The following is a 12,162-nucleotide window of genomic DNA, read 5'->3' as shown; positions in this document are numbered from 1 at the left end:
ATGGCCGCTGACAGAAATGACCTCCGGTTCCACTCCTTGCACAACTGGTCCAGTGTATGTCTAGTCATACTTTTTAGTTACAGTTAGAGCTTCTGAACTTGTGACTATTTACTGTTCTTAGCCGATGCTCTTGAAAAAGCACATTGTTGGCTCAGGCACACTCTTGACTTTTATATCAGCTAGTGCAGGTATTGTGGTGGTTGCCTGTTCAAGTCCCACAGAGGGTCCTCTTAGTGACTGATGCCTGGAGTATGACCTCTGCTTCAGAAGCTCATTTCGCCTTCTGTTTCTCATCTGTCTGCAGAGCGATGAGGGATGGCTTCCTGCAGGTGGGCAACGAGGCTCCCATCACAGGGTCATCGCCCCTGGCAGCTACACAGCTCGACACGGACGGGGCGCTCTGGTTGGGTAGGTAGATCCCTTTGCCTTCCATGCTGCACCTTGTCATTTGCATCCCTGCGTACGAGCATTCAGCCATTCTCAACACTTACTTCCAGGCAGACGTACCCTTTGAGAATAAATATTCAGTGTCACAAATATTCTGAGAAAATTATTAATTCCACTTTAGCAAAATTACAGCTGCCAAGCTCACTAAAAAGATAGCTGCACCCTCCCACAACCTTTCAAGGGCACCACTATTTCCCTCCTTAGTTGGATTCTGGCCCACCATACAGTTACAGTACATGGTTTACAACACCCAGACTTAACCTTATTATATACTTTTCAAGTTTCAACGTTTAGTCTTAACGTCTAATGACAATGCTATGCTCTATGAGAACAAGGCAAGGCAGCCATATTTGTTATTTTTTGGGCCTCAGTTACAAAGTTGGGTGTATAGGAGTGACTGCGTTTTGTTTACAAAACTTTTAGTTTGTGATTCCCTTCACGTTCCTTTTTAGAAGTTATCTTATTTTCTTCTTTCACCAGAGTACAGGTGGTCCTCAGCCTACCACATGTGACTCATGACCACCTGGGAGTATGATGGACATCCCGTTGACATTATATTGTTTTCGGGCCTTATCGTTTGGTCGTAATGTCGACCATTCCATCTGCTGTACGATAACTTTGACTGGGAACGCTGCCACAAGGCAACATATTGTCTCAGTGCCTGAGCATCTAGCACTGATTATTTTTTATTCGCAACACTTTTCGTTTGTAATTCCCTTCAAGTTATTTTTTCCTGTAAAATGATTCTTGCGGTGGTGCTGAGAAGAAAAAGCAAAAGACATTACATTTAGAAATGAAAGTAAAATTAATAGTGCAGCATGAAAATATAATAATTTACTATGACTATATAGTAATTAAGGGGGGTGCGGTGGCGCAGTGGGTTGGACCACAGTCTTGCTCTCCGGTGGGTCTGGGGTTCGAGTCCTGCTTGGGGTGCCTTGCGATGGACTGGTGTCCCGTCCTGGGTGTGTCCCCTCCCCCTCCGGCCTTATGCCCTGTGTTGCCGGGTAGGCTCCAGTTCCCTGCAACCCCGTATGGGACAAGTGGTTCAGAAAGTGTGTGTGTGTGTGTGTGTGTGTGTGTGTGTGTGTGTGTGTTATTTTTACATCAATAGTACAGTTCACCCTTGAACAACACAGGGATTAGGAGCGCCGACCCCCGCACAGTCGAAAATCCGTGTCTAACTTTTGATTTCCTAAAACTTAACTACTAATAGCCTACTGCTGACTGGAATCCTTACCGATAACATAAACAGTTGATTAACACATATTTTGTTTGTTATATGTTTTATATACTGTATTCTTACAATAAAGTAAGCTAGAGACAAAAATGTTAAGGAAATCATAAGGAAGAGAAAATACATTTTACTGTACTGTATTTATTGATATCGTTAAGTTTATGTCGTCTGTTTACAAGACGACTTGTCTCTCTGTCGGTACCTATATCAATATTGTCTTATATAATACAAAACACTATACGTGTTATCTGTATTATGTGTATATTTTATGGTAGTAACTGATAAAATAGACTAGTATCGACATATATTTCATGCATTCATGACATACCTAACTTTTTCTTAATTTTTTCGAGATTTCTACGCTGCGCGGTTCGTCTACAAGTTTTTTCAAATGTCACAAATCTAACAATTTTCCAATATATTTATTGAAAAAAAATCCACGTAAAAGTGGACTCATGCAGTTCAAAGTCGTGTTGTTCAAGGGTCAACTGAACATGGAATTGATGAAAAAAATTATAATAAAATAATTTAAGTCCTATTGGTCACCACAGCAAAACTCCATCTTAAGAACTCCCCGTATATGTAAATACTTTTTTCCGGCTCTCAGAATGGATATGACAAAGTTTTGATGAATGGGTGCTCTGAGTAGATGGATGGTGGGAAGGAGAGGGAGGAGAATCCCATTTCTGCATACCTGTGCTCTTCTGTGGTGGTTGGAAAGAGGCCTAGAAGCGGGAGCAGGTGCACACTAAGCCCTACAGCTCAAATACATTTTCCATGGGGAGCCCTTACATCAAGAGCCAGCCCCCTAAATCCCCTCTTTCATATCTCATTATTTATTTACTTGTTCCGCTGTGTCCCAAGTGAAATGAGATCCATCAATACACAAGGTTTCCAGGCACGTGGTTCAGTTTAAGAATACAGGGGCGTAACGGGGGGGACGAGCAAGTGGGATGAGAAATTATCCATCGGTGCCTCAAGCTAATTTATGAGAAAATCCATATATACATATTGGGGCTGAGCTGGAGTATCAAAGTGAGAGAGGTGAAGAACCTTCAAGCTGAATGTGTTGGAGCAGTGTGTCAGGGGTGACCTGTTTCATCTGCTTCTATAATCAGAGCGCCAACAGCTCTGTCAGCTTCTCTTTGAAAGCTGACATCCTGCTACAGCAGATCCGTTGGCATGTCTCCCAACACACCTTCAGCAGCCTATCTGTCCACACTGCTACAGTGTGGATCTGCACGCTTGGTTCTTCTAGGCCACTGCATGTGTAGCTTTTCAGGCTTTTCATTCATACATCTAACTCAAGTTTAGTGGTTTATGTGCTGTTCACGCCCCTAGAGCAGGAGTCTAAGCCCCAAAATGAACACCTGTTTGTCTTCCCACCACAAAATTAAATATGATTCGACCCAGAGCTGTCAAGTAGGCCCTTTAAACCACCCTTAAATATCAGTGCATTTCTGCTTCATCACATGCAAGCACTGTTCTCCATCGCCCCCCAGGTGGCCTGGAGGAGCTAGCAGTAGCGCGCCGGCTGCCCAAGGCCTACAGCACAGGTTTTGTGGGTTGCGTGAAGGACGTGAGTGTGGATGGCGTGGAGCTGCACCTGGTGGAGGACGCCTTAAACAGCCCCAGAATTCTACACTGCTCCACCCAGTAGCTTGCCTCCAGCTCCCTGCACACGCCATGTCTACTGCTGTAATTATTTTCTATTTTTGTATACTTTTCATTACTTTTTATATTGGAAAAATACATTTTGATTTTTTTTGTTTTTTTTTTTTTTGACTCCTCCATACATATTTCCTTTTCCAAGTACAGGTGTACATGTATCAAAAATCGACACAAATGCTGAGATATTTATTAAGATTTTAAGGGCAAAAAAAAAGCAACATCTTGCTCATTACTTGAACAGTGGAACACCACAGCAGTGCTGGCATGCTCTTTACTGCCTTCCCAGCAGAGCCGTGGTTCCTCTTTGCCTTTCTCAACGCTCTTCTCTGTAAACACGAATCGCAGTCCTAGGAGACCGCAGAAGGCAAAGGCTGACAGCCCCATCAGGTGCACTGTGGAATGGCATATTGTGCATCTGCAGAAGAAAACGTTGCAGTACTGAAATGACCCCTGTCCCTGGCACTTACTAAAATACATACATGTCCTTTACGTACACAGTACACACAAACATTTATATACGTTTCCAATTTTATTTATTTTACTGTATTGTATTTGCCTGTTTTCAGTCTCCAGATAATTTTGGAACCCTTAACATTCTAGACATTCCAGGAATATCACACTGTTCTCTGAACTGCATATTCCACTATTTAATACATTCATGTTTTATTTTATTCTAAGATGAAAATGTAATAAATAGATATATAAATACCAGAAACTGTGAATAAGTCTAGTTTGGTATAGGAATCCTGCCTCCTGTGGACTGTGGCTCATATTTAAGACGGACAGGAGCTTTAGTAATGAGAACTTGCTGCATGCTGCTCCCTGGGTTCATGTTAATTCAGTCCTTTTTTCCTCTCTGTTGAGCCAATTTTCACAGCCACATTTTGAGCAAAGATGTCGCTCTTCTGGTTGCATACATTTCAATTTACAAGCTTTGTGTTTTGAAATCACTTTTGTTATGCACGTGTTGTGGCGTTTCATCTGCATGACTGTAACAGTTGCTGAGCTTCGGGAAAAAAAAAATCATTTTAGTTTTTGTGACAGATTTTTTTTTTTAATTTTAATTCTACAACTTTGAATTTTGTGGAAGACATGGTGGTATAATTTTAAAAAGTTATACCTTAGACCACCTGGAGGCACTGTAGCATAGGCTGAAGTGACAAATACTTTGAGGGCAGGTTAGTGAGAGGTCAAACTTGAATCCCAGGGGGCAAAAAGAGACACAAAAAAATTAGTTTTGTGATGTTCAGTCCTAACAAATATGCAGTTTCTTTTTTTTTTTTTTTTACTGCTCATGTTTTTTTTAATGCTGACTAAAAACCATGTTAAATTGTCTGCTCTGGCTATGGAGAAAATAGCTATACAAGATTTTGTTAATGCTAAACCCTTGCATCTCTGAACTTTGGCCCCTAAGCAGCACTGAAATGAAATTAACTAATAAATAACAGAGAGACAAAATAATGCATGGTTTAAAATTGTGAGGATGATTTTTTTTTTTTTTTTTAACCTTGAATGCAGACAAATGGAGTTGAAATGATGTATTCAACTGTCACTGAAATATTCCTCCAATTCAAGTTACTGAAATAGTCTAACAGCAAGACAAAGATTTTCCTGTGGTAGAATTTACCTTGTTTTACTAGGTGTTTTGTTTTTATTAAATGCGTATATTTTTTCCCCTTAAGAAAGACAAAACCACTTTATATAGCCCTGCAAACTGAAGTGCACGTTGGAAATGTATAACTTTGGAGAGTTGTCTTGGTAACATACACTGGAACAAAGTCCAAGCTGTCCCAGAAAGCTCACCAAGCATATTTTTCTCTTCCTGTTTCTTCGTGGAGGAGGGGAAGGAAAGGGGAAGGGGTTGCATGGGAGTGGAGTAAATAAAATATTTAAGTATCTACATTTTGAGTATCATTTCTAATTTGCCTGTTCAGTTATACCCCAGGAGGCCTTCATGTGCACATCAGCTTTGGAACTTGGAATAAAATGTCAACAACATACTGTATACAGGTATTTATTAAAATGAACTTTGTGGACAGGGAAATAAGTAAAAACACAGAATTATTTTTGTGTTTTTAACTTGAATGAAATAGCTGTTCATATAATGAAACTCCTGATCAGCAAGGACCTGACAAAAAATACACCAGATATTTGGATGAAAACTTTAAGAATTGCCTTAAAACTTAAAATCACCACTTACAGTTGTGTCCATGCTGTTCTGTGCCCTTACTTTAGCCAGTATATTGGTATCACCCGATGATGCAAAATTACTTGTAATGGTAATAATTATATGGTTATAAAGCCCATAGTTTCCATAGGTGTCATTCTGGGAGGTATACACATATAGACGCATATGTGGACATTCTGGGCTGGATAAAAATGATATATATGTATATTCAGTTGCTTATTTATGTGTGTATGTGGAGTCGCAGTATTTCCCTTGTGAAAGAACAGCTGTTTGAATGAAATATACCTGAAGGACAGTGCACAGAATATGAGTGGCATGATGTTACCATTACTAACTTTATTACTTGTGTCTTGTGTTCCTACCACAATGAAATAAAATGTTAGAAAATCAGCTTTGGACTTTTCTGTGTATTACATGTATGACTGTAAATCCTGCATTTTGTATGATGCCTTTATTATTTTTCAAAGCAGCATATTGGCCAACATGAGAAAACCACACACATAGTGAGAAAATTAAATTCCGTTTGCTTCAGTTTATTTTTGCAGAGCACTCTTCTCTCTAGGGTGACGCAGAGCACTGAACAAAGTCACTGTAGGTGATCTAATATTAGAGTTAAAATACTTGCAGTTAACTGTAACGTAAGTCAACTGACAGCTAAGGAGAGGAAAACAAAACATCCAACTAGAAACAAGAAAGTGAGAAAAAATAAACCTCTGGGGGTCCAAGTACCAGTAGCTGCCCAGCCCTCCTGGTGACAGTGTGGTGACAGGTGAGCTGTGTGGATATGGCTAATATATTAAAAAAATCAGGATTGAGCTATAGTCTACGGAAACTAAATTTGTTGTCTGTACAAGCCCAAGGTTGCTGATCCCACCAGTTGTCAATTTATAAATATACACAAAATAGAATTAAGCTGCAATCAAAATAACATATCTCCCTGAAAATGATTATTAGCTAGTCGCTATGACAGCATGGAGATGTAATTATAGGACATCCTGAGTCATTCTGCTGGTAAAGGCGCTCCACCTGAGCACAGGCTTAAGCTCTCAGTGTGGGGCAAAGCAGTACCAGCTGGGTCTAAGTGGGATGGTTTAAGTCAAAAAGGTTATGCCAGCTGATCTCCTAGAAACCATTCTGGAGGAGTGTGCAGGTTCCAGTAGCCAGCAGTGAAATATGTACCATTTACTTGGTAATTGGACCTTTGATGGTGTAGAGTACTATTACATACAGTGAACTAATACATAACATAGCTTGGATATACAATGTGGATACACTGCTGTACATGTTCAGAGCTGATTCACAATGTTGATACCATCACAATGCAGCTGAAAAACACTGGTATGTGGCGTACTGTTCATGAAATATTTTTCCTTGCCAATTAGTTTTTTTTTTTCGTCTGCTCTACACTTTGAGCCATTGGAAGCCGAAGCCAAATTCCCTGTATGTGTGCGCATATTTGGCCAAACTGGATTCTGATTCTGACTCTGAAATTGTTTAAATTTAGCAACAACAACTTTGATGAGACTACAGCCATCAAACTGAGAACAATGATCGTTTTAATTAATTAATTAATTAATTGCCAGGTGGCATGGTGACATGGCAGGTAGCATTGCTGCCTCACAGCTCCATGACTGTGGGATGGAACCTTGAACTCAATGTAGCACTGATGTGTGTGCCATGTTGAAGCAGTGAACACCCTGAATGGGATACTAGGATATCGCAAGGCAGTTCCACACACATAAACAGACATTAATGTAAATATACACATTATGTACCATTCAGAGGAGGGGGTGCGGTGGTGCAGTGGGTTGGACCACAATCCTGCTCTCTGGTGGGTCTGGGGTTCGAGTCCCGCTTGGGGTGCCTTGCGACGGACTGGCGTCCCGTCCTGGGTGTGTCCCCTACCCCTCCGGCCTTACGCCCTGTGTTAGCGGGTAGGCTCTGGTTCCCCGTGACCCCGTATGGGACAAGCGGTTCTGAAAATGTGTGTGTGTATGTGTGTGTGTGTGTGTGTGTGTGTACCATTCAGAGTCAGCAGTTCAGTTTGCACACTGAGAGGAACCGGAGTCCCCAGAAGAAACCCATGCAAGCACGTCAAGAACACATGACCGTCTGTGCAACTGCCTTACAATATACTAACATCCCATTAAGGGTGTACACTGCCTAAATTCCGTTTTCTGGGATAGGCTCTGGATTGCTGTGACTCTATACTGGACAAGTGGTTTTTCATAATGAATGGAAGGATTATAACCAAAGTCTGAGAATGTCATTGAGAACGCATCCATCAAAGCCAAAAATCATCTAAGGACTACAGCTTCACTGATTCAAATTACTGTATGTCTAACATACAACGTCAATGTAAACCTTTTGGCATCAAAGCAGAAATTATTTCTTAATCTGTCCTAAAAGGCATTGTCTAAGCTTAATGTAAAATCTTCTTATAAAGCACAAAGATGAGACTTTTTACACCACAAAATGACACAGAGTCTTATTTGCTGGGTTCTGAGTTGCACTTATGGAGTAAGTCCAAGCGTAGTACCCATGAGCGACAAACTTGTTTGAAGTTATTTTTAACAAAGCAGGAGATTTCATTACTGTAAAGGTCAGGGTGGATTAAAGAATTATGCAAAAATGTTGGCATTTTTACAGGTAGTGTGAAATAAAGTACCAGGTATGTCAGCCAGTGGCAGCCTTGAGGTAATGAAGAGGGGGCAGAGCCTCTTCAAAGCCCTGATGAGGCATGGCGCCTGACAGCAAAATGAATTTAATTTTTTCCAGCTGGGAACAGAAAATCAGAAGAATCTGGAGAATCTGAGAGAAAATATGAAGCTGTAACACTCACGGAGGAATGGTGACCTTTGATATCTGCCATGTCTCTCCAAACTGTGACCATGTGCACAAGGTGTACACCCCACACCTGGTTCATGCCTGTGTAAAGGTCTGCCTCACTGGTTCCAGCAGTGGCTAAGGGTGGAAATCCTTCTAAAAAAAAAGGCTAAAAAGATCATTGCCAATAATGCATTGCATTGTTCTCTTTTCTTAGCTCATAGTTGATAACTGTACATCTCAATTTTTCTTCTTTCACCTACCCATATACACAGACATTCAGGTCACCCACTTCAGCTAGGTAGATGGGAAAAGCTCAGAATTACTTCTAAATATGCAAGTTTTTGATTATAAGGCTCCTTTCTTATCAACTATCTACTTTCTTATTGACCAGAATCTTCTCTCCTGAGTCTGTTAGATTTCTCCAGCTGGGAATCTTAAAGAAGATTTAAAATCTTACTCTTGACATATAAGGCAGTAAAAGTCATTTCTCCAACTTACCTTAGTGACATTATTGATACTTATGTTCCGGAATGCTGACTTCATTCATTGGATGCGGATTACCTTAAAGTACCTGTGATAAATAAAATTTGAACAGGAAGATGTGTCTTCAGTGTGTCTTTAGCTGTAGAGTGATGTATCTTTGGAGGAGTCTGCCAGATGTTGTCAGGAATGCCCCTTTTGTCTCTGCCTTTAAATCCAGGCTAAAGACTCATCTGTTCACTTCTCCAACATAACTGCTGTTAATTTCTGTTTGCTGGACCCCTGTGTCTTGTTTTTAGTGTAAAACTTTCTAGTGTTGTATTAGCTTCTAGTGACTCTAGTAATATCATATATAGCTGTTTGCTTCTGTAAGCTGCAACTACCAGCACTGTTTTTCAGTCTAGATAGCCCAGAGGAGGGGGTGGGGGGAGTACCCTGTGACTTGGATCTAAAGAGGTTTTTTCTGCCTTGCTTTCGACTTGGAGTTTTTTATTTTCCTTTCCTCTGTGGCCAGTTGGTTTACTTTATAGCTTTGCTACCCAGTATAATTTTTGTAGTAATTTAATTTGTATAGCACATTTTTTATTTGTGTTACTGGTATGCATCTTCATCCTTTGTTCAGCACTCTGTGACACTGTGTGTCAAGAATAGCACTCTGTAAAAAGAAATTGAATTTAACTGAATGATTAATGATTAATATAGTGGTGTAACAGGCAGAGTGGTAGTAGAGGACAAGGTAAAGACAGTCCAAGTCTTGGAAGAAGCCTTGCAGTAGTATCCTCGAGCATCACTCTGCACATGCACTGCAGACTTATATAAACAAATAAAGCTAAGTTTCTTTGCATAAAACTGTTCCCTAAGCAATTAAATGATGTTAAAAATAAACCATTCATGCAAAGAGAAGTTTTGCTAAAGAACACGGTTGCTTTATTTTGCTCTCTTTTTAAGTTCTAATCCTTACTGTGACTCATGTTGGTCATTACCATGTTCTTTGCAGTATATCTGCAATAATGAGAAATTGAATTATGATACTGTTTAAGTGCTACCTAATCATCTGAGATGATGGTGACTGAAGCAATTGCATATTATGTGTTAATGTTAATTAAATCTGCATGGATAATTCTAAGATCTCACTAAATGATACTTTAGGGATCGGATGTTAAAACATTAGTATCTGAAAACCTGACTTTGTAAAGTGTCTTATCTGAGTATCCTGAAGTAGGTAGATAAATTAATTTAATACTTAATTTTTAAGAAATTGTGCTTGTTACTTTTAGAACGTTGTAGATATCAGATGATCAACTATTAAAGTCTAGTTTCACGCAGTAAATCTTTAATTTATCCAGGACATGTTCAGTTCTGTTTGTTTATTTATTTATTTACTTACTTACTTACTTATTTACTGGCCAAGCGGGATTGACTGGGTCCTGCTCTCCAGTGGGTCTGGGGTCTGAGTCCCACTTGGGGTACTTTGCGATGGACTGGCGTCCCGTCCTGGGTGTGTCCCTCCCACCTCCAGCATTATGCCCTGTGTTGCTGGGGTTAGGCTCCGGTTCGCTGCAACCCCATTTGGGACAAACGGTTTCAAACGATCTGCTATCTCTACTCATTTCTCTGAACTGGCTTCCTATAGCTGCCTGGATCAAATTCAAGACCCTGGTTATTGTCTACAGATGCATCAATAGAACTGCTTCTAGCTATTTACAAGACTTGATCAACTGCTACACCCCAGCCAGACCCCTTCGCTCATTTACTTCTGCTCGCTTAGTGTTCCCACGCACAAAAGGTAAAGCATGGAGGTTCTCGGTTCTGGCTCTGTTGTGGTGGAATGATCTCCCCCTCTCAGAACTGCTGAAACTCTGTCCACATTCAAGAAGGGTGTGAAAACTCACCTTTTCTGACCTCACTTCGCCCATGATCTCTCATGCTCATCTTTGGTATAAATTTTCATGCACCGTAACTTTATGATCATCCCCAGATAAGCCTTTACACAGCCGCTACTCCTGTATTGTATGTAAATGTTTGTGTACCTTCTTAAAAAAAATGTAGGAAGGTTATCAGAATTCAGCTATCCTGCGTTTTATGCACCTACTCGAGCGATGAACATCAGTGCATCAAGTGAAAAGTAACAAACTAGGTTTACTTAAGAATCACATGTCTGCAGCCATGCCTCTTTCTCCTAATGTAATACAAATTGTATTTCTCTGAGATGTACATCGCTTTGGAGAAAAGCATCTGCTAAATGAATAAATGTACAAACCCCATTTCCAGAAAAGTTGGGACACTTTCTAAAAATGCAACAAAAACTAAAAACTGTAATTTGTTCAATCACTTGAACTTTTATTTAACTGATAAAAGTACAGAGAAAACATTTTCAGTGTTTTCACTGACAAAGCTAATTGTATTTTGTAAATATAAAAAACAACAGAATGTGATGCCTGCAACACATTCAAAAAAAGTTGGGACAGAGGCAAAACAAGACTGAAAAGGTTATAAGTAACACTGTTCTGGAAGGTTCCACAATTAGCAGTTTAACCAGTAACAGGTGAGGTTATCAAGATTGAGCATAAAAGGAGCATCCACCAAAGGCTTAGTCTTTGCAAGCAAGGATGGGTTGTGGTTCACCAAACTTCATGAGAGAACTGTCAGTCAGCTCAAAGACGATGTTTCTCAGCGCAAGATTGCAAAGAATTGAGGTCTTTCACCATCTACAGTTGATAATATTGTGAAAAGATTCAGGGAGTCATGGAAAATCTAGGTGCATAAAGGCCAAGGGCGGAAACCGCTGCTGAATGCGTGTGACCATCGGGCACTCAGGCGGCATTGTTTGAGAAACCGTCATGCTACCGTGATGGACATAGCCACATGGGCTCGGGAGTACTTTGAAAAATCATTGTCACTCAACACAGTCCGCCGCTGCATCAAGAAATGCAACTTGAAATTGTTTTATGCAAAAAGGAAGCCATTTATTAATTTTGCTCACAAACACCGCCGAGTTCTCTGGGCCTGAAGTCATCTGAGATGGACTGAAAGACAGTGGAAACATGTTCTGTGGTCAGTTGAGTCTACGTTTCAGCTTGTTTTTGGGAAAAACGGACATCGGATTCTATGTGCCAAAGATGAAAAAGACCATCCAGACTGTTACCAACGAAAAGTGCAAAAACCAGCCTCTGTGATGGTATGGGGGTGCATCAGTGCCCATGGCATGGGTGATCTGCATATATGTGAAGATACCATTGATGCGGAGGCTTATGCTGGAATTTTGGAGAGACATATGCTGCCGTCAAGACGATGTCTTTTCCTGGAACTC

At 40.4% G+C, this 12,162-nt stretch overlaps 1 protein-coding gene across 5 annotated transcripts in view; it reads left to right on the top strand.

Moving 5' to 3' along the window:
- Positions 1-5,912, top strand: part of agrn (agrin) — a 230,540-nt gene extending 224,628 nt beyond the window's left edge. For all 5 annotated transcript variants that reach the window (XM_029249477.1, XM_018742004.2, XM_018742003.2 and 2 more), the window contains 2 exons: positions 305-408; positions 3,187-5,912. In XM_029249477.1, the coding sequence (XP_029105310.1) occupies positions 305-408; positions 3,187-3,344 (262 nt within the window). In that variant the 3' untranslated portion in view covers positions 3,345-5,912. The remainder of the gene's footprint in view (positions 1-304; positions 409-3,186) is intronic.
- The last annotated feature ends 6,250 nt before the right edge of the window (positions 5,913-12,162 follow it).

The sequence above is a fragment of the Scleropages formosus genome, chromosome 25 (genome assembly GCF_900964775.1).
Source record: "Scleropages formosus chromosome 25, fSclFor1.1, whole genome shotgun sequence".
Taxonomy (NCBI): Eukaryota; Metazoa; Chordata; class Actinopteri; order Osteoglossiformes; family Osteoglossidae; genus Scleropages; species Scleropages formosus.
The sequence above is the reverse complement of the archived record's forward strand: the minus strand, read 5'-3'. Positions and strand labels throughout refer to the sequence as shown.